Source organism: Puntigrus tetrazona, chromosome 8 (genome assembly GCF_018831695.1).
Source record: "Puntigrus tetrazona isolate hp1 chromosome 8, ASM1883169v1, whole genome shotgun sequence".
In the NCBI taxonomy this organism is placed as follows: domain Eukaryota; kingdom Metazoa; phylum Chordata; class Actinopteri; order Cypriniformes; family Cyprinidae; genus Puntigrus; species Puntigrus tetrazona.
In genome coordinates this window covers 11,284,335-11,310,091 of record NC_056706.1, presented here as the reverse complement: position 1 = coordinate 11,310,091, position 25,757 = coordinate 11,284,335, and the positions used below count along the sequence as shown (strand labels likewise).

Below are 25,757 nucleotides of genomic sequence, written 5' to 3'. Positions count from 1 at the left end.
AACACACAGGAGTGTGATGAATGGCAAAATGTAGGTCATGGGACTTTTACAAATCTAGGCCATAATTTTAGTTTCCTTTTTTTAAATGTTGATGAAAAAAATGAGAATTCCCCTAGAATTAATTTTGGCTGGGCATGCCCAGATTAAAATGAATGTCCTGTTTGTGGACAATAATCAAAGATGATGTCTGTGTTACACTGTGTTCTGATTAAAGCAGGCCTAAGTGTTATAATTTCAATCACTTTTTGAATTGTTCGTGATTTACTGCAGAAGTGTTTTTAAAATCATTTTATAAAGATTTCCTTTTTTAAATTTGGTCAGACACCAGTCTCAAGCATTACGATATTGTAACTGTAACTATTTGTGCAGTATCCAAAAAGAAATGCAGGATTCTCCATGCAGAGCATAGTCAGAGAAACGCAAACTTTTCCCCGCCTGGGTATTGCTCATTTAATATTCTCTGGCCTGATACTTCCAGGTTTTTCATGACCGTATGAACCCTGTAAAAAAGAGAAAGTGACACAGGAGAGATGAAGTGAACAGAACACTGAGCAGCTTGTGCTGAAGAATGAGACAGATGACAAACATGGGGAGGAGGCATCAAAATGGTGGCTAATATGGAATATGATGAATTATATAAAGCTGTCCTGAGGCCAGGGAGAGAGATGGAGACACAGATAGAGAGAAAGAGAGAGAGAAATATCACAAATCTCTCCTGTGTTTTGATGTCCATGTGAAAGATGGAGGCAGAGTGGGCCATTGTCAAGATGAGAAGGCTCAAGATACAGAGAAGATACTTGTCACAACAGAGTGGGTTGAAAAGTCTTTTTCAGCATGCTTCATTATAAGTCCACTGACAATAATAAAAACATTAATTAAACTTGAATGTGCAAAATGAGGAGAGGAGCAGGGATTGCTTATCCACACTGTTAAAGGGGTAATGACATGGATTTTAAAAAAATATATTTTCATGCTCCTTGAGTTTTACTTTTAAGTTTTTGCACAAAAAACAAATTATAATTTTCAACCTTTATTCTGACGTCGTTATAGGAAACAGTATCAACGTCATGCTCGCTCACTGTTTTGACAACCTGACCAAAATAAAATAAAATGATCATATTCTAGACAAAGCTTTATTTACTTAAGGTTTGTGAGGCAGCTGCAGCCAGAAGATCTTTATTTTTCAACAGATGTTTCTCTTTGAACTCTTCTTTGCAAAAAAAACCCAAAAAAAACATGTCTGTATTGCAACTTGATAGTACGAAAATAGGAATAGGCCAGGTTTCACAGACAGGGCTTAGACTAAGCCAGGAAAAGGCCATAGTTCAGTTAGTACATTTATGTAATTTTTATAAACATGCTTATAAAAAAAACATTACTGGGATGTATCTTGAGACAAAACACAGATCGGTCAGTGAAAAGTTTGTTTCAGCTGAAACAGCTCAGACTTATATTAGACTTAGACTTATAGGCTGGTCCGAGAAACCGGGGGCACATTCATTTGATTTGTGTTTTGTTCGATTATGACTTTAGCCAGATTAAGGTAATCAAAATGTCTGTTTGCATGGTACATCGGTAATCAGAGTATTATCTTAATCATATTAAAATCAGAGTATTGTTGTCCATGTAAAAATAGTCAGTGTGTTGCTTTGGATACAGGGTTTCTGTAAACGAGTTCACCCGGGTGACGTCAGCTGACACCTTTGATCCAAACTAGCCATTTTCTGAGAGTTATTAAGCTACATATATGCTTTTTAATGATGATGATGACGACATTTTAATTTATATGAAACTTGCAGGATGCATTAAGCATGCAAAGACCTCTTCTGGGTCAAGATAAAGGGAAATCTGGTTTCTCATGTCATGACCCCTTTAAAAAGGTTCATTATTGGCACCTGGTTAAATAAAGAACCTTTAACATATATTGTAACTTTTCAAATGCACAATTTATAGTGTTACATTGTTATTTAAATTTTTAGGAAAAAATGGTTCTTTTAAGAATTGTTCACTGCATGGTTCTAGTTCTACTTTGGCTGCAAAAGCGCTCTTTAGGGACTTTTATTTTTAGGAATGCATTTTGAGAAGTGACGCGAACTGAGTGATAGAATTGACCACCAGATTGACACCATATGGTTCCCCTGGACCACGCGACGAATCGAGATGTGACTCACACAGATTATGTCACATGACACGCTGATTGATCTTAATGGCACCGAACAGAGCCTGTCAGATGAGTCGAGCAATGATGCCCGAGGTGCGGATCATGCGCCGCGTACAGGAAGCGGTTTGCCAAGCTCTGCTGGCAGACGCGTTTTCGCGCCCTTACTGCTGTGTCACGCTGGCTGCACGAGCCTGAAGAGATTCAAAGGATTGGGTGAAAGAGAGAGAGAGAGAGGGGGGTGACAGAGAGAGAGAGAAAGAGAGAAAGAGACATGGAACGGGAGGGGAGGAGGGTGGCCAAGGATGAGGGAATGAGCTTCTCATCGCTCCTCGCTAATGACAGCACATGAAATCGCAAATCATGCTTTTTAAAGCGAATCCTACTCCGCGCGCACGCCGTGAGGGACGCTGTCAGCGCTCGGGCCAAATTAGCGATCAAACGAAATAGCGCTTGCGCATCCGGACGTGTTTCTCGCAACAATGTGGTGCATCAACTGTGCGTCGGATAAGACTCCAGCGATTCTTCACAACAAGCTTGTGTATTGGTAAGACGCAATGTTGTGACTCATGTTTTTTTGTGTATGTGTGTGTGACACGACTGGTTTGAATATGCGGTTTGTTTTCCAGCGCTGACTGTGTTTTGATGAATTTGTCAGATTGGTTTATTTGAACGACCCTGTTGTGAGGCATCACCGGGGAAAACAACGTACAGTAAAAAAAAAAAAAACAACAACCGCGCAATATGCGTGCGCGCGAGTCCTCTGTGCATTGTAAATTGAAGCGCATCTTTAGCCGCAGAGAAAACGCTTGAGGCCAACGAGTCAGAGGAAAACAGTGCTAAAACAGCCTTTAAATTATATGGTATTAGGCGAAGACCTGTAATGTACAGAGTTTATGAGCGTGTGCAGTGGTCTCAGTTTTTGAATGCCTGTTATTGGCAATGACTTGTAGATCACAAGTTCCCTCAACACAGTATGCCCTCATTTGAAAACAAGTTCCCGACTAATGCTCGAATCTTTTTTTCTCTTTTCTTTTTTGAGTGCTGAACTGTATATGTGGACATAACTGCTGTATTTAATCATATTACAGTTGAATGACAGTTCTGAAGCTTGCTGCTGTCCTGTGGACTTGACCAGTTTGCTGCTCTTTTTCAATAAGGAGAACTACTCATGCCTGTTTATTTAGGTCTGGTCCTAATTCACTACTTTCAATAGATTTTTACCTAGTTTCTGCAGAGCATTTATCTCACACTGTCAACAAAAAACCAAAAGTGCTACCATGCAGTGAAGAACTATTTCATGTTTCATGTTCAACTATTTCAAGAACATGTTTCGTCTCATGAAATTAGTTTTGTTATTATGTATCTAGTCTGATAAACAGCATTCGTTACTTGAATAAGTCTAGATGTTACATCTTTAGAAACTCTTTTTCAAGCCGTTTACTCTGTAGTTAGTTCATTTGTTTAAACCAGTGTGTCTGATTTCAGGCCGATTTACAGATTGCGACCATGAGAAACAATAATTGTTTTTATTGCGCTGACCAGTCGTAGCATGTCGCGTCATATTCGTTCTTGCGTCGTTCTTTTCTTTTCCGTATTTCAAGGAGGCGCTTGCTGCATTGCTTCTTCACAAAATGCCCCTGCTGAGAGAACATGTTGTGTTCCGTAATGCTTCAAACTTCTTGTTTTTACACTGGTACCATGAAGGATCCAGATTTGAGTCGTCAGAAAAAAAAGCTAAAACTCTTTAGTATGTTGTGCAGAAGTGAGCCGCGGTGTTCTCTCTAGGCTTTCTCCCCATTTTTCAGCTGGCGGGGGGTTTTCTGAATTCGATAGTCCTCTCGTGTGAGAGGTTTAAACAGTGCTGGAGAGATTTCAGCTGTTTCACAGACTGAGTTTCAACACTGTCAAAGAGGCAGCAAGAGACAGAGTATGTGAGAGAATTGCTGTTCTTCAGCAAGTGTGCTGCTAGCAAGTTGGTCTTGTAGTTATTTTCTCACAGTCTCCGTCATGACGACTGTCATCCATTGCAATAAGGAATTATTTATTAAGCTCTTCGGCATTCTTGATGCACGATTGTAAGTGAACTACATGAGCAGACTGTTATTCCTGTGCAAGGCCTTCATAGATTCAGACTCTAACCGACTGCTTTCTAGCATAATTCTGTAATGAATTATACATTGATCTTTTTCTGAATATGCGTTAATCTTTCAGAATACCTTTAGCTTTACGAACTTTTGAACTTTGAACATAGTGATAGTAGCACGAGTTCAAAAATGCTTAAGATTTCATCTGAGCTTTGACCTTTTTCTTCCTCTCTTTCTCTCTCTAACTTCCAGCTATGTATCTTATTGTACTATCAGCCCTGGTCGTTTCCTGGCTGTTTTAATGCATTGGATTTGAGCCACAGCCACAAGTTTCATTTGCTTTATCTTTACTCGCCTTAATTCCGTTTTATTTCCGACTGTGTTTAAGTTTCTCTTATTCATGTCGTTGTGTTTACATGCGCAGATTTTTGTAAGTCTATTCAGTGTGGATATATGTAGCGTATCGCATTCATTCCAAACACATTTCTGCACATATGGAAAGAGGCATTTAGTTACCATAGCAGCGAGAAGCTTGTGAGTCCTGTCAGAGAAAGAGACTGAGTCAGCTGACTAAAGAAGTTATGCTACTCAGCATGGAACCTCACTGAATAATTGGCATGTTTTGCCTTTCTAACATGTCTAAAAATATGCCAAGAAAGCTTTCTTCTCATGTTGTTAACTTTACTTGGTGAAAGCAGTGTGTTGGAAGTCTTGCATAGTGTTGGGATGTGCATTTCATTGTCCAAACTGAAGCCACAGGCAAACTGTCCTCTCTCTTACAAGTAGTGTTGGGAATCTGATTCATTTTATTCAAATTGTTTGCTTGGAAGCAGACATATCAGTGGTTTATATGTCAAATGACAGCAGAGGATGGACTTTTTGACTGGAAAAGTAAAAAATGATTGATTATGGAATGTTATTTTGACCAGAAGAGAAAGTTTCAAGCTAAAACGATTGATTTGTTTATTACAAACATGAAGCTTTATAATCTAAAAGATGTCCACAGGTTGACTGGAGTTGTCGCTATCCTACTTGTGGATTTTTTCAGCTGTTTTAACACTGTTTATATGACTGTTTATATATATGACTGTTTATATATATGATGCAAATATGGCCCTTTTGAAGTATGGGTTTGGGTTGAGTTAGATTATTTGCTTGATATCTGGATAAATTTAGAAACCTAAAATGGTTAAACTGAAAGATGTCATTATTTTTCTTCCTTAAACATGCGTCTTGTTCAGACAGATCTTCGGGAGTTCAAAGTAGTGTGTTACTTTGTATTTTCAGCAGCCCTGCTATTTTAAGCTTAAAACGTTCACGTTGTCAGTGTTTCTCTCTTCTGTGCTGCTAAAGCTGTGATCCGGTTTGGTGTAAATGACAGGCTGCTTGAGGTTGTGCAAAAAAGCGAGACCGTACAGTGCTTTGTGTCGTGACAGGGAGCAGTTTCATTTTCCAGCAGTGCTTTCTCAAGCTGAGCCTTTAGTAATGAACGCAGAGCTGATTTCTAGGGCCACTTCAGCAGTTCTGGCCCGTAGCTTTAAACAGGAAGTACTCTGTTACTGCCAAACACTGCATTTTGAGGGAGTGCAGAAATGACGTACGCTCTCTTTGGCTTCTGATGCTCACTGCGTGAAGATTTGTTGTTTGCTGAGTGTGCAAAATGAAAGCTTCCAATGCTATATGATCCACTCCGAAAATAGTAACATTATGTCATATTTAGAAATCTAAGCAAGTAAACAAATGTATAGTTAAATATTTGTAGTATATTAATTCATATTAGTATATTTCATTTAAAATAACTTTGATCTTGACTTTGTTCAGCCAAAAATGAATCATTTTCTTTGTACTCGCAGATCAACAGTAAAGTTAGGTTGTGTGAAAAAAAAGCAGCGCTGCCATATTTTTGGCTTCCCATCTTGTTCCATGCAAGAAAACAAATACGGTTTTGGAATGACACGAGCGTGACCAAATGAGACAGGTTTTTTTTTTTTTTTCGTGAACTTTCCCTTTAACAACCTCCTGCAGTGACACATTCTCTCACCGTCTCACACCTTTACCTGCGTGACAACAGAGCTGCACACGCAGTACTCTCGAAGAGATGGTGATTCAGGGACTGTATGTTAACTTTCCATTTCAGGAGGAAACTGTGTGCCTGTGAGTGTGAACAAAGTCTAAATTCAGAATCCAATTTGAAAGGTGCAGAACAACTGTCTGCAACAGATTTAGAACACACTAAAAAAAATGAAATTTCTGACATCATACGGTCATCATCCTAATTAGAAATGCCTCCTGCACTGCTGAAGTAATAGTTCATTATTTACTTGCATGTTATGTTCTTCTGTGGAACATAAAAGAAGGTCACTTAAAGGTAAATTCTTGTATAGACAAAAACATCTTTTTGTCATGTTCCACTGAGAAAATTAGTGTTTGTTTTTGTTTAAATCTAATTAATTCTTAACCTGATTTTTTTCTCCTCCTCTTTATGTTATATGACTGTATATATAACCGACTGTATGCAAACAATGAATGTGTATCATTTTTGAGCAGATGGATATGAATATTTCCTGCGTATTAACAGAACTAACAGTGCATTTCAGTCTGTTTCAACATATGGCTTCAGTTCATTTGCAGCGTTGGATTGTTTGATGAGTAGAAAGTTCAAAAGAAGAAATTAAACAGAACTCTTTACGTACATATTCAGAAAAGCATAACAAATTCTGCTAATTTCTTCACCTGCATGAATTTCATTTTTTTAAGAACTAACCCTTAAATATACTCAAATAAACATGTGAACGCCACTGTTTTATATTTTCTGCGTTATAACAAACTAAAAAGGCTACAGAAATGAGTACAATACCTTTCTCTCTACATCTATCATGAAGATCTCACTCACAACATCACTTCCAACTCAAGGCTACTGATGCTATACCGATATGAGGGAATTACTGCAATTCTCAGCCTGAACTAATTAAACATGACGATGAAAATCGATAGAATTGATAATAAAATGGCTCAGGGCTGTTATGCCAGCCCCCAGCTTCTGTAGCAAACATATAAGCTCCATTCCAAAACCTAGTGTGCTGCCTACGGAGGCAGCATTTTAAGACATCACATGGCTGTTCCAGAAGGTAGGCAGCTTAATTATACCGCCTCCTACCTTGCTTTGGTCAGGTTCTAAGGCAGCATAGTATATATACTGTATAGAGAAGGCAATTCTGTAATACATTGTCATGAGCTCTGTAAAATATCAATCTTAGGAATGGTTGAAGCCAGCTTATATTATCATAAAAAGGTCCAATTGAGTGTTTTTCCTGATATTTATTTTTGTGTAGATTTTTAAGCTTTGGAGGACTGTGTTAGCTTAGTAGCATGCTAGCAGTAAACTTACTTGTAATAAATTCTGTAAATTTATCTCCCTTGGAATAAGTGCAAAACATAGACAACTGCACGTTTTTTTCTGGTAGAATATACAGTAAGTTGCTTATTGCTTTTCGGCGAGTTGTGGTGACACACATAAATTGATATAGATTTAGATGTTTGCAGAACGTGAAAGGTTTTAGAGGCTATTGAGAAATGATTTTCAAACATAAAAAAGTATCAATTACTCAAAAATCACGACTCAGTCTAGCAGAGTGACATAATTTTAAAGTGCACTATTATATAATGGCAGATGAATGGTATAGTGATATAGTGACATTAGCATAAGCCAGAGATCATTCTATTGAAAGTAAATGGCTCTTTTAGATCATAAAGGTAATGGTGCTGCTTTTTATTACTTTGCCATTGGTTTTATAGAGCAAGCTAAAGCTGTATTAATGTCTGCTGAGTCCTGTATATTTGTGTTGAATTACTCATTTTATTGTGAGTATTATGCATGAACAAATTTGTTTTGTTTGGCCCATGTACTTCTGTCTAGTGGAAGAATGGGAAGCACTGTATTGTCTTACTAACTGAGGCACATGAGAACATTATAATCAGAGTTTGCATATTATCTGTATTTTAATGTATGCAAGATTAGCATGTCCTACACTGAAAGTGTTCGGGTGGCCATTTTTGATAGATGCACGAATGCTTTTAAACTATATTGCAGAAACGCTTGCAAACATTTTTTTTTGTGCAAACGCGTGTTGCAGCCTGAGTGACATTCAATTAACAGCCGTTCACTTACTCACACGGAAATATTCCTTCCTGTCAGCATTTACCCACAGAAAATACACAAGCAAACAAATGCACATGCAAATTCTGCTTTCACTTTAACTTTCAGAAATGATTTCCTGTTTTCATCTATAAAGTAATTTATTAAATCAGATACCTATGTGAAGAATTATAACTAAAAGCATCCGCTTAATGGAAAACAATTTTTTTTTGCTCATCCTCTTGTTGTTGCTGTCAGTATAATGAAGGTGAATGAGAACTGAGGCTGTCATCCTAAAAAATTTTTTTATAAATAAATAAATAAAAATGGGCCATATGAAAGGTGCACAATTTTTATTCGCTATTAACCTTTCCATTCAGATATTAACCCGCAGAGCCTTGCACACAACATGCAGATTGTGGCCATATTGTACCCAAAAATTACTATTAAAACAACATGAAGTGCTGAAATTTCAACTTTACAGGAATAAATTTTAACAAAATAAAATTCACAATATTACCCTTTTACTGTGTTTTTTTTTTTTTTTTTTTTTTTAATCAAATGCATTCTTGGTGGGCATAAGGGACTTCTTTGAAAAACAACCAAATAAAAAAATTTACAGTAATGTGTATTTAAAAGAATAGTATAGTAGTGATATGTTCGTGTGTATCCAGTTGTGTGACTTTCCCTGAGAGGTGCAGACAGCATGGTTTGCCCACACACACACATGCACCATGTGCTTATGCATCATGAGCAAATACACACACACACACATACACGCACATATCTAAAGTCACTCACACTGATCACTGCAGGATTGCACGGCTGGAGTACTCGGCACTATTCCTGGACACACATTACCACACACAAGGCCTGATGGACAGGAGAGAAAGTTTGAAGGACATTTATCGCCATGTGTGTGATTGAAAGAGAAATGCCAGATGCCTTTTGGTGGAACAGTATATTTTGAAACTGTGTTCTGTGTGACAATCATACACTGAATGTTACAGTGTGTAGTGGCATACTGTTTCAGTTGATTGCTGTAGAGCTGATTGTTTTGAAGGTTTGCTGTTGCTGGCAAAACTCAGCTGTTGCCGTGTTGGTAGTTACCAGTCCCCTGGTGTGAAGAGATTTGTTACACAGAGAGAGAGAGAGAGAGAGAGAGAGAGCGAAAGACTGTATGTGTGTGTGTTTTGCTACTGTACTGCTTGTAAACTGCATCAGCACTGCAGTAATTGACAGATCGTCGATGCAGTCATCAGGAAACCCTCCGGCATGATCCTGCTGATCCCAGAGCAGCTCTTACGCAAATGCATGATCCCTATCACACCGCTGCAGACATCATGTGTGAGTTTTTGTTCAACTCCTTAGCCATGCGCTTCCATCGAAAGACTAAACTCCCGCACAGGGCACACGCCTACATGTGAGTAAAGGAAAAAAAACTGAATAATGAATGTTAAAATGTGAAGATATGGGACAAAAGTTCAGACTGACCGATATTGCTTTGTTACGTCCAATACAGATTATCTTTAAGCATCTGATAATCAGCGTAAATATATATATGTTTGTGTGTGTGTGTGTGAATGTACTGTGTTTATTTATTATGTATATATAAATACAAACACATGCATGTGTATATTTAACAAAAATGTGCTATGTTTATATATTAAATATATTTATATATGACATAATTTATAGTTTCAGACTATATATATATATATATATATATATATATATATATATATATATATATATATATATATATATATATATATATATATATATATTTGTTGCAGTGTTGTCTTGTTAACTAAACAGCAAATTTAATATCAGTTTTAGAAAAATAATAGTAAAACCGGTTTAACTTGTAGAGAATAGAGTTGGTAGTAATATTATGATGAATTGTGTCCAGATAAATATTTTTAAGTGTACATATGTAGCATTTTCGGTTGAGCTGTTTTTAATAACCAAAATCAGCTATTAAAAAAACTGAGAAAAAATGGTGTAGAAATGCAAATTAAAAATATTAAAGCTAATATACAGTACATATATTAAATGAAAAAGGAAAAAAGGGGTTTCCTTTAGTAATGCTAGCAACAGGAAGTGAGTCAACACAGTACAGTACACCTGCTTTAGGGTGAGAGGGATACTGAAGTCCGACTTACCTTAGAACACGTTTTCCTTCTTTTTATGTTTTTCTGTCTCTTTTTCTCTCTGAGTCATCATCGAATGACTCAGTTCTTATCATTTTTTATGGCTGGCTTGTTTCGTTGACAGTATGCCACACATGCCACTGTTTTTCCCTTCCATCTCTCTCTCTCTCTCTCTCTCTCTCTCTCTCTCTCTCTCTCTCTCTCTCTCTCTCTCTCTCTCTCTCTTTCTCTATGCATCGTGTCCTCTCTCTGTTTCTCTTTCACACTCCCTCCATCTTCTCTTGTTCCTCCTTCATTCTCCTGTATTCCGGCCAGATGGCTGAGTCCTGACTGGGCTGCATATGGGCATTTGAAATGCTAATGTTGGTTAGTGTGCTAATATGTTTGTCTACACTGATCCGTTTCAGTGCCAAGATTACAGACTTGTTTTAGTCTCAACTTGTCAACAGATAAGACTGTTTGTGGCAGTTGTTGACCTAGAGCTCATTCTTTCATCTCTCATCTTGTTTCCTCTCAAGTGTGGAAGGTGATCCTCAGTGTCCGGACACGGTTAGCTTTTCCGACAGCACCTGTAGTCAGGGCCCATACCTGGGCAACTCGGAGCGCTACGGGAACATCCGAAACATTCCTGGCCCTCAGGGGCCTCCTGTGGCACCCTCGAGCCCAGCGACTCTGGCCTGGGCGCAAAGGACCCGCAACCAGCCCGCCAGCCTGGCACTCCGCAAGCAAGAGGAAGAAGAGAGCAAGCGCTGCAAAGCGCTCTCTGACAGCTATGAGCTCTCCACGGACCTGCAGGACAAGAAGGTGCAGATCTGCGTTCCTCAAGAAACATGATCCTTTAAGGGTTACTGCACCACAAAATGGAAATTATGAATCACTTACCAACATGTAATTTCCAAACCCATAAAAGCTTATCTTGTCCGTAGAACTTAAATTGTAAAATAAGCAATACACTGTAAAGATCCAGAAAAATATGAAAGACACTGTCATAGTAGTCCATCTACCATCAGTGGTTCAATCTGTATTTTATGAAGCGATAGGAATACCTTTTGTACACAAAGAAAAAAAAAATAACTTGAATGAAGAATTAAGTTGTTATTTTTATTTTCTTTCTGTACAAAAAGTATTCTTGTCACTTCATAACATTCGAATTGAACCATTGATGGCAGTCAAAAGTCTCCTGGTTTTTCACTGGTTATCTTCCATCTTGTTCCAAAGACAACTTTGGAACGACGTTAGTGTAATTGATTAATGACAAGAATTTCAAGACTGGGGTGCAGTAACCCTTTAAAGGAATTTCTCACCTAAAAATGAAAATTTCACCTTACTTACAATGGTTAAGGGTTAAACTACACATACAAAGTTTAAAATAGATCTTTTTTGTGATTAAATTTTATTTATTTCTATTAAATTTCTAATTTCTTTTTGTTGCAAAAAAATCAGGATGGTACAGCTGTCCTGGTAGCATAATAAATAAATTTTTTTTTAAAGTAAACCTCATTGAGAACTTTAAACTTTTACTTCAATTTCTTATAAAAAAGAAAGCAGGACGTTTTTAAATATATACACAAGGTTTTGAAAAATGTGTGGAAAAGTGCATAGTACAGCCAGGATTATATCACATTGTTGTGGCATGCTGTTCTTATACTACATATAGTGTGAAAATAAATGTATTTATGTACAATAAGAGAAGAAATGTAAAGAAAATCATGGTGTCATCTCCAAAAAGCAGTACTATTATCTTTTAATATCATTAATGAAAGGAAAACTTCAGTTTGTCAAACACTGTTTACTTTTCTGAAGTGTTTTGTGCTTAATTAATTTTTATACTAATTCTCAGTGGCACAAACAGCCCATAGAAAAATCTACTTATCACAAAGTGTTTGTGTTTGAATGTGCATGGAGGCCATCTTACAAGCTTTAAACTACAGTCGTGCCTCAAATGTACATAATGGCTTCTGGTCATGCTAAAGTGAAGCCAAACCTCCATCATCTCACATAATGAGAGATGGAATTGCAGTTATGATACAGAGCGCTGTTATGTTTTCATATTAAATAGTAAGAATCTCTGCATTGTGGAATTATCCATCCATGTAGGAGTGGCAAAAGAAATAATGCAACACCCCAATATCTACAGAATTACTGCTGCCCATACCTTTTTGTTTTAATAATAAGAGACAAACTGCTATTAAATATTTGTAAATTAGGCTTAAATGCGTTAAGCATTTAGATGCATTATAAATGATTAGGTTTGAAGAAAACAATGCATATCTTCTTTCTCTTTTGGACTCTTTGTTCACTTCTATTCCGTTTTGCTCTCTTATTGTCTGTTTGTCCATCTTTCTTTTCATCAGGTGGAGATGCTGGAGAGGAAGTATGGTGGTTACTTCCTGAGCCGAAGAGCAGCTCGAACGATACAGATGGCGTTCCGGCAGTATCGCATGAACAAGAACTTTCAACGGCTGCGCAGTTCTGCCTCTGAAAGCCGAATGACTCGCCGGATCATCCTGTCAAACATGCGTTCGCAGTATTCGTTTGACGAACGACAGCCACAGGCAATATAACAGTATAATGGATAAAGCCTGCATAAAGTAGAAAAATAAGCTTGACTGTGACATCTTAATTCCGTTTTATGATGTGTACATATTTTCCATAAACCGCTTTTTTTTTTTTTTACGATTCTATAGGTTCAGCCCCAGGCGCCCCAGCAGCAGCAAGGTCGATATACCAGCCATCACACTTCAACTCTGGGCACAGCTAGCCAGACAGGAACCACAGACTCCCAACAGGAGACAGACTCACCTGCACACTGTCCTTCAGACAGAGAGGAGTATTCACGTGCAGACGACGCCTTCAACAAACAGGTGACAGATGTGGGAACCCTTAGATTAAAGATACAGGTTTAAATCAATTATCAGATAGTTCGAATAAAATAGATTTAGGCATCTTCAGAATTGTTATGAAAGTGTTATTAATGTTTCTTTTGAAACAAATGGTGTGGTCTTACAACTTACAAAGCATCATTTCCCTCATTTCTAAATGACAAGCCATACCATTACACTAAAAGAACATTTGGTTGGAACTTTAAGACTTGCCCAGGTCTTAACTTTTTTCCACGAAAGCCTTTATAAACCGATACAACAATCATTAGCAAATCCAGAATTATTATTTTTTTAATATTTTTTTAAAGAATTTGAATTAATTTTGAATTAATTAATTTGAATATTCTAAAATAGCTCAGATTAGACAAAATGCACCAGAAATGCGCAGATATTTAAACTTCCAATACTGATATACTGACAATTATTGTCATGTCAGTTAAAAAAAACTATTGTCAGTCGTTTTAAATACTAAAAGTGAATTTAGGCATTACAGAATTGTCATGTACAGGGTGAAAAATGGACATTCGTATTAGGATTTGCTAAAGATTAAGTAGATTTTATTTGTCAAATTATTTGTTTCAAATAAATGCCGTTTAAACAAAAGTATTAAATAGCACAACAGTTTGCAACAATAATAGTAATTATTGAATGCCAAATCAACATATTAAAATGATTTCTAAAAGACTGGACTGTTTATCTTTACCATCAATATTTTAAAATATATTTCTCTTTTTACTTAATATTTTCATTAGGTTTCATAAATACAGTCTGGTAAACGTGAGAGACCATTAAAACTCTTACAAACCCCAAACTTTCCTCTCTCAGGTGACATCTCTGGCTGACTCTATGGACGACACTCTGACGTGTCAGTCCGGCCGAGGAGATTCTCAGGATGGTGGTGGGGGAGGAGGTGAAGAGAGCGAGGATTTCGGCGAGTGTGTGTGGAGCAGCAAACCTACGTCGCGTAGGGTCATGGGGGAGCAAGAACGTCTGGGGGTCATGCACGAGGACAGCACAGCTACCTCGTACAGCGACGTCACGCTGTATATGGACGACGGCATGCCGTGTTCTCCATTATCCATCGAACGGGTTCCCTCCAGCACAGACACAGAGTATTGGGGCGTCAGCAGCGGGGTGGGAGGACGTGAAGACAGCCGGGATACAGAGGGCGGCGGGAGCAATAACAGCCGGCGTAGCACACCCTGCACCGAATGCAGGGATTTCCGGTTGCGGGGGTCACATCTACCCGTTCTCACCATTGAGCCGCCTAGTGACAGCTCTGTTGACATGAGTGACCGTTCAGATCGCGGCTCTCTTAGCAGGCAGCTGCTTTATGAGCAAGAGTCAACGGCAGGTGGATCACCTCAAGGGACTCTCAAACACAACCCCGTCCCTCGCACACCCAATCCCTGTGCGGCACAGGGCCAGACGCGACCCCCAGGTCGCCCCATCCCATCTCCTCTTCCAACACATGTACCACACCACACAATGATGCACCACCATCACCACCCACACCTTCACCATCCATTGCACCACCATCCTATGCCACACATCCATCACCCCTACCCAGACCCCACGTCTCCCTCACCCACTCAGCCTCCACTTACGCCACTTTCTTCCTCGTCCTCTGCGCCACTGCCCACTACTGGCCTGGAGCACTCAGATGGGGACAACGACTCCCTGAACTCTACCACAAACTCCAATGAGACCATCAACTGCAGCTCAGGCTCTTCGTCTAGAGACAGTCTAAGGGAACCGTTGCCTCCTCTAGGAAAACAGACCTATCAGAGAGAGAGCAGGCATAGCTGGGACTCGCCCGCCTTCAACAATGACGTGGTGCAAAGGAGGCAATACCGTATCGGACTGAACCTCTTCAACAAGTAAGAGACATTCACAAAAAATAGGCCTGACATTTTGCTCTTTCAGTTGAAATTTAAAATGTCCTGCAGTCTAATTTACACAAAATTTCCCTTATTAAGTAAAAATTCCCCTTTTATAGGCAAGAAACTATTTTATTTTTCACAAATACGCACAATATTTTTTTTTTATTTAGTATATAATTAATATATAATTTTTGTTCTTTTAAAAATGCATTATCATCCTCTATAAATATATTTAAAAAAAAATTGAAATAGTGAAAAAAGAAGTTATAACCGATCCAGTACTGGTCATACACTTTTTGGAGACTCAAGGTAAATCTTTTTTAAGTGTCCCCTGTCAGTGCATTCATAAAAATTCCAAAATGTTCACCAACCCCTTAAAGGAATAGTTCACCCAAAAATGAATATTACCCCATTTTCTTACTCACGCTGAAGCCATTCTAGGTGTATATGACCTTTTCTTTCAGATGAATTCAGTCTAAATATATGGCTCTTCCAAGCTTGGATATGTTTGTGGATAGTGGCCATTATTTTGAAGCACTGTAGATTTAAAATATATCCTCAAGTCCTGCGATGTAAACCTAACCTAACCTTTACACCTTAGGGGGGTGTAACATGTCCACTAAAGCAGATTGATTCATGGGAGGGATCAAACAGGAGCATTCCAGTTATAATTTTAAAACTAGAAACTTTTTTGTTACAAAAACCCATTGATCTGCTTCTGAGGACGTGATAACCTCCTTGAATGCATATATGTTAGTTTTAGCACAATACTTGTGGATATAACCTATTTACGGAGCTTCACAATTATAGGCGCTATCCACCCGCATTACAAAGCTTAAAAGATCAAAGATAATTTTTTTAAAACTCGTCTGAAAGAAGGAAGTCATGTACACCTAGGATGGCTTTGTGGTGAGTAACATATGTGGTAATTCACATTTTTGGGTGACTATTAATTTAAACGGTTCTTTCAGAGCAGTTTCTTTTGTTCTAATACTGACAAGCACTTGATTACTTTCCCAACTGTTTATGTTCACTGAAGATATAACTGACTGAGTTTAAGTGAAAACTCGAATAGACAGACCCTTTTTTATGTGATTTTAAGCTAAAATCACGAACATTAAATACTCTATGGGAGACAGGAGGACTCATGATGGTTTAGAAGCCCTACGCAACTTTATTTGTGTATAAGGATTCCTGACAGGGAATATGCCTCTCATAAGTCGGGTCTATTTATTGACTAATCTATCTAAAGATATCTCCTCCATATGGTTTATAACACCTGTCGTATTTCCTTTTTACATGCCCAGGGTGATTTCTCTGAACCTCTATTCCAACTTTATACATGCGTTAAAGATCACAGACGATTTGTGGTAGTACAGTTTTATTTTAACACATTACCCCTATTATAAATCATGGAGAACCGATAATGAAAAGTAACTGTAACATTTTATGATACAAGATTGATGTGTTATAAATCATTTAGCACCTTGGGAACTTTTTAGCAGGGTGCTTTAAAAATCTAATTCTGATAAGGAAATGGAAGCAGTCAAATGGACTTTAAGATCAAATAGCTGAAATCAATAAAAGACAATGTAGTCAAGCCAAAGACAGATTTGAACCTAAATCTAATTGAATAAAAGAGTAAGATTTAATTTCTGCTGAAGTGTCTATACATTTTTCTATCCTCAGGCTGCTATGTCTGTTTTTTCTTTATTTCAGTTGTTTGCAATTTTACTGAAATGGATGACATCCTATCTGCTTCATCCTTACTCTCCCTGTCTTCCAGGAAACCAGAGAAGGGGATCCAGTATTTGATAGAGAGGGGGTTTGTCTCAGACACACCTGTGGGCATTGCTCGATTCATCCTGGAGAGGAAAGGCCTAAGTAGGCAGATGATCGGGGAGTTTCTGGGAAACCGACAGAAACAGTTCAACAAGGATGTGTTGGAGTTAGTAATGATGTTTTTCTGTCTTCCAACCCCAGACTGTAGCGAAGCATCCATATGCTGTTAACACCAGCCTGGAGGCGAAAACAAACAAAAAAAAACAGAAACCAGACACTGGCTAAAAAATCAACACAAACATGTTGGCAGATGAATTTAGCAATCTTTCTTTCTGTTTTTTCTTTCTCAGCTGTGTGTTAGATGAAATGGATTTCTCTGGCATGGATCTGGATGATGCCCTGAGGAAGTTTCAGGCTCAGATTAAGGTTCAGGGAGAAGCCCAGAAGGTGGAGAGACTGGTAGAGGCTTTCAGGTAGCCTTTGCTCTCATCGTTGTGCTCTTTTCTTTGCATTTCGTAGTTTCACATGGGGATCAACTTCTTTCTTTCTAACAGTCAGAGATACTGCGTGTGCAACCCTGCTCTCGTCCGCCAGTTTCAGAACCCAGACACCATCTTCATCCTGGCATTTGCCATCATTCTTCTGAACACAGACATGTATAGCCCCAACGTCAAAGCTGAGAGGAAAATGAAGCTGGAGGATTTTATCAAGAACCTTAGAGGTTATCCAAATTCTAAAAATATTTTCTGATTAATATTTGGCTTCCAGTTAAGAGAGAAGAGCAGTTTTCACAATGTTCTTTCTTCTTTCTTCTTTCTTCATTGGCAGGAGTGGATAATGGCCAGGATATTCCCAGGGATTTATTAGTGGGCATCTACCAACGCATTCAGAAATGGGAACTCAGGACAAACGATGACCATGTGTCTCAAGTACAGGCAGTGGAGAGGGTCATTGTTGGCAAGAAACCTGTGAGTCAAACCATGTTTCACTCATGCATGTCATATGTGCGGTTGAAACCCTATATTGTTGTTCAGCTTGTATTAAAGATTTTATTTATGTGATTTAGTGTGAGATGAACCAAGCTGTATTTTGATATGCTATCTGTGTGTGCAGGTGCTTTCTCTGCCACATCGCAGACTAGTGTGCTGTTGTCAGCTGTATGAAGTCCCTGACCCCAATCGACCCCAGCGGAGCGGAGTTCACCAGCGCGAGGTCTTCCTTTTTAATGACCTGCTAGTGGTGAGTTTTCACTTAGTGCATATCGGCCTAATTACTGTCAGAAGACACTGTACAGGAAAAAAAAATCTTGCTTTGATTTAGAGTCATGCACTTACAGTAATTATATAATTATATTACATTGCCAAATGTATACCAGATGAGTAAGCCTTCTGTTTTCATTTAAAAAAGTCAAAGCATGTAACCTATATAATATAACTGTATTTGGAGTTATATTGTACAATTTCAGACTTAATAAGTGTATGTCTAGATTTTAATTATTATGTTTAGCACTTTATCTTCAGGTAGGATTTATAAATATATATATTCAGATTCATGTAGTTTCATATACATATAAAATATTTAATATTTAAACAGCTGCCACGAATAATAGTAATATTTATTGAAGACATAATGTATGAGAAGGTGTAAACGTAAATACCCATTTGTACATATTATTAAACTAATCAACACTCATTATATATTTTAGTTTAGAAGGCAATTCTGAACAAAGTACAGCTATTAGACATAATGAAAAAAATATATAAATATAAATATACATAAATAGAAAAAAATATACATCTCAGCAATTTTATGTTAAGTGTATGTATATGTATAATGATGATAACTGCACAGCCTAAAATCACAAATGTTGCTGCCTTAAGGTAACGAAGATCTTTCAGAAGAAGAAGACGTCTGTGACGTACAGTTTCAGACAGTCTTTTCCCCTGGTAGAGATGCAGGTTCATATGTTCCAGAACTCCTGTAAGTATATTCATCCCTCCATCTGTCTGACCATCTGTCCCTCCTTCTTTATTTATACTATCACTCCATTCCAGCTCGTTTACACACTCTGCTCTCATCCACTCCATCACTCCATCTCTCCGTGCTCTCTCATTACCCTTTCCTTGCTTTCATGTAGGTGGTGTTTTGGATTCCTAGCAGTATATGAAGGAGAAAAAGATGTCTATCTGAAAATCCTCTTCCATAAATTGTGGCTGTGCTATTAATTGGGAACATCTTAATCAGTATTTGTTTTGCACTTGTTTTCCATTGACAAAATATATACAAATCTTTAAAAGAAGATAAATTAGCTTCAAGTGAAATTCCACATGATTAAGAGCATATTTTTTGAGTTAAACATTTTTTTCCTACCCCTCTGACATGCTGAAGCACAGTACTTGTGTGGATTTTGTCAGAATGAGAGATCTATAACTAATTACATGAGACAGTACATTCCTCTTTATCTGGGTCTCTCTCTAATTGACTGCATTTACTCTCTATCTCTGCCCCTCTCTCTCAGACTATCCTCACGGTATCAGACTGACATCAGCGATGCCCGGCAGCGAGCGTAAGGTTCTGATTGTTTTCAATGCGCCGAGCCAGCAGGACCGAACGCGCTTCACTAGCGATCTGCGTGAGAGCATTGCTGAGGTTCAAGATATGGAGAAATACCGTGTAGAGTGTAAGAAATCTTTTAATGTTACCTATTGTTTCACTCGTGACGTATAAAATGCATTAGGTTTGTTTTCTCTTTGCAAGCTGAAATTTAGTCAGTAATCCCTTGTCTGTCTTCTCCATAGCTGAGTTAGAGAAGCAGAAAGGTGTGATGCGTCCAGGGCTCCTGAGCGGAGAAGGGGGCGGGGTTGGTGGAATGAAGACTGAAGCTGTGAACGGCACTCTGGGTAGACCCAGTCTGGATGACACGTACACAGCAGGGGAGGGGCTTAAACGAACAGCACTTAGCTCCTCACTGAGAGACCTCTCTGAAACAGGTACAACACGCACTGAAACAACAAACTCGCTTCTATTCAAACTACAGCTGTCAGTTTTATGTGTTCAGGTAATTATGGAATTGTGGCATAATAATGCATTTTAATTATGGATGCTTCGTGGATTTCTGTAGGCTTGTTTTCTAACAAACAGTTATTTTCTGTTTCTTGTCTGCCAATTTCACTTAAATATGGACATCATTTGGACTCAATACAAATAAATTAGTGTGACAGCCCTGATTTAAATTTGTTTTTGGCTTCTTATCATTTGGGGAAATACTTATAAATCTAGAATTGTTTGATCATGAAAGGGCTCCTGGCACAATTTTGAAGTGTTGAAATTCTATAAAGAAATACAGTTTGACAGACACTGCCCTCTAATGGCACTTTATGTGCAATGTGTAACAGATCAGACTCCATTAAAAACTATGCTTATCAAGAAAATAGTATTGAATCTGACCTTCTAAGTAGTGTCAAATTTTTTTTTTTTTTTTTTTTTTGTGCTGCCAATTGTTAAAATATTTTTATACAAAATTATATATAAAAAATACAAAATAGGCATTTTATGAAGAATAACTCTCAGAATTAAACATGAATGTAATGTGGTGATGTGACAAACACTGTTGTATGAGATGCTTTCCATACGCAGCCAATATCAAGTGATGTGAGATGTTAGAAAATGTTTTTTTTTTCATGACCTTTGACCTTGACCTTGCTGTACTTGGTTGGGTGCAGGAAAAAGAGGCCGTAGAAACAGCGTTGGCTCTTTGGATAGTACTATAGAAGTAAGTCAGGCTGATCTGCTAATGGCTTGTAATTGTAATGATATTGAATGACCGTGTGTGAGACCTCTGTGTTTAACAACAATGGCTTTGCATGAATTTTTGATGGTTGTGATGTAGTTCGGCTTGTTTTAATCTTTATTGTGCAAAAAACATGATTGGTGTTTGCTTTGCATGTAGCATGTGTAATAGGTTATGTCTGGTGCTAATAACTAATGCATTGGTAAATCAATGAGTGAGGCTCTGTATGAGGAAGCTTTACTTTGTTATCTGACTGATTTTGTGGCTTGTGAAAGTGACACTGTCATTTCTAACTTTGGTAAGTTGCTTGAGGCTGTTTGTATCTAATGTTGAAAGGCTTTCTGGGTTGTCACTGTGCAGGAGATGTGAGTATAGTGATGTTACACGTCTTGTGTGCATGTACTTTTAAGTGTATCAAAGATAAATTGTTACTTTTAGAGATGTGCCATTGCTTAAATTCTGTCTGATATCAAGATGATCATTATTTTTATGTTATAACTATAATCGATAAATGGAAGTTATTTTAAAAAATATAATATAATAACGCATTAAAATTACACATTAGAAACAAAATATTTTCATTTAAAATTCTGCAAATATATATATATAAATATATATTTCTCTTAGTGAATTTTAGTATTAATGTGTAAAGCCGAGTAATGACTCTCTGGCTTTGTGTGTTTGTGCACACTGTAGGGATCCATCATTAACAGCCCTCAGCCGCACCAACGCTTGCCCATGGGGGGCACCGTTCCTGGCTGTTATGGGCTGGAAGACTACCGGCCTCACCGCCCCATCCTGAGCCCCGGAGTAGGGGTGGGGGGTGGGCCGGGGCAACTTCACAACGCTATAGGCAATATGGGCGGGGTCCCTGGCATCAGCGATCGAGGTGGGGGGCCAGGGAGCAGCTCTGGAGGGAGCAATTCCGGTTCCTTCCTGGGCTCCCTGTTTGGGAGCAAGCGTGCCAAACCCCCTGCTCCCCTTATTCCCCCCGGCCCACATTACCCGGCCCCCGTGCCACCTCCTACTACAGGAGGGCCACCGCCTCCGTCCCCCTCCGCCCTCAGCCAGTCAGATCCCGGTGGGCCATCCAAGATCCAAGCGCTGCACGCTCAGTACTGTCACAACAACTTTGGCCAGCCTCCTGCCCCTTACCACCATCATCATCGGTACCATATGCAGGTCGTCGCCCCTGGCCATCCGCCCGTTATCCATCATACCCTACATCGAGGGTCTCTCCCACGGCGCGGGCCGCCCGTTCCTTCACACGCCCAGCTCCAGCAGCAACTATCCCATCATGCTATGCAGCAAGGCCGCTACGGCAATATGGCCTGCACTCCTCCGCCTCTGTCCCCTCATTCACCCAATTCCCCCGTCGCCCCTTTCACATTCTACCACATGCATCCCAATCCCATTCGCCACGTACGGATTGCCGGTCCTACCGGCAAGCTTCCTCTTACCCTGTCTCACTCTCAGCCCCACCCTCACGCCCACTCCCACGTTCACTCTCATACCCACAGCCATCTCGTCCACGCCCACAGCCCACACCCCTTACTGGATCACTCCGCCCATCAAACTCACTTCGTTTTCTCACCGCCCCCTCAGGCGCCATCCGCTATCACCGCCCGCCACATACCCCAGGGCGCCGCCCACTACATCCCGCAGTATCCACCCCTCTCCTCCATCCCACCTCCTCCACCGCATTCCCCGTTACCTCCACCTTCGTCCCCACATACCCCCCTCACCCCTCTTACCCCGCTCTCCCCGCTGGTCCCACAGCTCCCGGGACCCATGGGGGCACAGTCGGGCGGCCCGGGGGGCGGAGGAGGAGGCGGAGTCAGCAACAGCAGCACGGTCGGCAGCTCCAAATCCAAACCTATCAACCGCATCAGCACAGTGGTGTGAGGGTGAGCCGCAGCAGAGGGCACAGGGTCCCTACGCGGAGGAGCCGGAGCCCAGGCAAGAGGAAGCACACCATACTCAGACTCTGTTACTTCCATATCCGCTTCCCTCATGTGTAGAGTGGGAATCCTGGCCGGCTACAGCTCATTGCTAGCCTGAATGGCCTCTTGCTGTTGGCCGCCATTCAAAACAAAGGCTGTGTAAAAGCATCAAATGAGAAGCCTAATGGAGACAATGGTGAAGCAGATAAAGTGTGTTTTAAGAGTTTGAATTGAAGTTGACATTCATCGCTGCCAAATTAAACGGTTACAGGTAGAAAGGGGGTGCCAATTTAAGTTGGACTGACGATCTGGAGTTTAAGAGATCAAGGTTGACCATACAGAAGACGACAATGGTGAACACTTTAAACACTCAACATGGAGACGAAACAGATGAGTGCATAATATAAAAGAAACTGAACTTTTTCATTCGTAGTCTTTTGGTTTTCATGTCTCTCAGATGACAATCATTTCAGGGTCAGTCAGAAAATGTTTGCTTGATACATTCCTTAAAATTGTCCAATGTATTCCTCAGCGCATAAGACGGGCCAGCATGCACTTGGGGGAATGCCAAACACTACGTTTATCATCTCAAAAGAGACTTTTATTTTACCTTGTGTATGAAAGGACAGCATGGGAACTGCTGAGAAAACTTACATCTCTACACAGGAAAAAAAAGAACATTATTTTGAAACTGTTTGAAGAATGTTTTACATTTTTAATTTTTGTTTCGATTTGTTATGTTGTGTCTTGAAGAGGCTGGGCATCCGGTTTGCAATAAGTCAGCCATAACAGTAAAAAACACTTTTTTTAAAAACCTCAGTGAAGTCATGATGTCATTTGCACCGAAAAGAATGTGTAGAGGTTATAAGTTGTTTGGTTAATATTTTGTTCTTTTGTTTTTGTGCTACAATTACGCATACAAACCTAAATTCAACATAAACAAAAGAGACATGACTAATAGCAACCTATAATCTGGACATAGATCAGCGCCTCCTCTATTTATTTTCTGCCACCTGTTACCTCAGCATCCCTTTTTTAGCGTCACCATTTCACTATTATTTTGATCTTGTCTACTTAATCCCACGTGACCAATGAAACATTTATATTTGGCTATTCATCACATAACCTTAGTGCCTACTGTAAAGGTTTGTCATTGGAGGTTTGAGATCAGTGTGGTACTTTCTCTGGATGACCTGTTGGAGGAGCAGGGTGTTTGTGTAGAGTGTCATTGAAATTTTTAAGTGAAATCTGTACTGGGCTTGGTTTTGTATAGCTTCGACGGTCAAAATGTGTTACAGATATCTTAAATATTTAAAAGTAACTGAATTTTAAAAAGAACATCTGGATATGGGTGATTTTAATGGGTGACTTTATTACTATTATGATGTCAAATACTACAGATATAATTCTTGCTATTTTTGGTGTAAAAGCTACTAATATAATTCATGGATATGTTTTAGCAGAGTGCCGTGCTGAGTGTTTTCTAAGAGTTTTTTTTTTTTTTTTTTTTTTTTTTTTTTTTTTTTTTTTTAGACAGACCAACAGGTTAGGTTTTTTTTGTGGGGGGTGTTATACAATTAATGTTTAGCAAACTAATTGGACTGCTAATTTCAGGTAAATGTTTTGCAGCAAGTTTGTAAAACTATATTATCCACATAAAAGCTATATGATCCGTGTAAAACTCGTCGTTGCCAGAAGCCATACACACTTGAGCAACTCGCTCTTTTAATATTGTGAATTTATGCTGAGTTGCATGTCCAATGTCAGTGCCCTCTTATTTTTTTTCTACGAAAGCGTGTTTAGGAGACTTACATTTACACACACGCACACTCATTCACACTGAGAAGCTGTAAGGTCTTTTTGCTGAAAGTTTCTGGTTTTGCACATACGCAAGTTAAAGATCATCAGTGCCTAGGATCCAAAGCTCCAATACCATCTAACAGTCCCTTTCTCTTTCCTTACTTCCCCCTTGACAACCAAAATGGGCCATTCTCTTTACATTAAGCAGAATCATTCACAGTATTACATTAGAGATGTGTTAGTTTTGAGGAGTTATTTTTATACTCATAAAATCTTACAATTTTTTTAAAAAGTCCTCCTACATCTTAAATAACTTTATTAATCTCTGCTGCTAGGCCCAGACATTTATTTTTTATTTATTTATCTTTCATTATTTTCTTTGCCTATATAAGGTGTTAAATCAAACTACAATACTGTTTATTCATATAACGGATTACAGTACTTCAAGTCTGCTAGCATTACCCATAACCGGAAACATTAAGGCCTTTGTAGACAAACAGGAACACCATGTCCCTTTTCAAAATCTATGGCGTGATCTGAATTTAGAGGGCCATTGACCACATTTCACATTTTTTTCCTATGGGCGATTTTGCTTCTCTCTAATTCTAACGCTTTGCTCTTGTGCTTGTATTAAAAGTCCTGAGTGCTGGGGCATGCTGAGCTCAAACGCAAATAAAGCAGAGATGTATGATGTTAAAAAAAAATTCCAGTAGTTTTTGAGATGCGTGTTCTGGTTTCTGAACACGCTAATGTCTTGCGCCACCGTGCCCCGTGTTGCATGTCTGCACTTAGCTGAATGATGCTGTATAAACCTGAATGTATATATTAGCTGATATAAATATGCCATATTTACTCTGCACTGAACTGGGGAACCAATATCTGGCCGGGAACGGGAACGTGAACCATTGTTTACATTTTAAGGACCTTGGGGTGGGGGCGGGGGCTTGGAACGAATTGTAACTGTAAAATTGTATCAGTATGTGTGTGTAAGAGCAGTTCCTATATTTCAAATTAATTGTATGAAGTTTTATTTGTATATATGTATGAGGTTTCAATGCAGAATTAATTCAGAGAAATTATGTGATAATTTATTGCTCTCATTCTATAAAACATGTTCTTGCTGTTGGAAAGTGTTTTTTTTTTT

The 25,757-nt window shown here is 38.9% G+C and overlaps 1 protein-coding gene across 1 annotated transcript in view; it reads left to right on the top strand.

Moving 5' to 3' along the window:
* The window catches only part of LOC122350269 (IQ motif and SEC7 domain-containing protein 2), a 61,635-nt gene extending 35,897 nt beyond the window's left edge, over positions 1-25,738 (top strand). The window contains 14 exon segments of the mRNA XM_043246617.1: positions 11,052-11,337; positions 12,888-13,088; positions 13,221-13,397; positions 14,241-15,295; positions 17,085-17,246; positions 17,431-17,553; positions 17,635-17,801; positions 17,909-18,048; positions 18,194-18,319; positions 18,961-19,060; positions 19,599-19,760; positions 19,879-20,070; positions 20,803-20,852; positions 21,567-25,738. Of these exon segments, the coding sequence (XP_043102552.1) occupies positions 11,052-11,337; positions 12,888-13,088; positions 13,221-13,397; positions 14,241-15,295; positions 17,085-17,246; positions 17,431-17,553; positions 17,635-17,801; positions 17,909-18,048; positions 18,194-18,319; positions 18,961-19,060; positions 19,599-19,760; positions 19,879-20,070; positions 20,803-20,852; positions 21,567-22,775 (4,150 nt within the window). The 3' untranslated portion in view covers positions 22,776-25,738.
* The last annotated feature ends 19 nt before the right edge of the window (positions 25,739-25,757 follow it).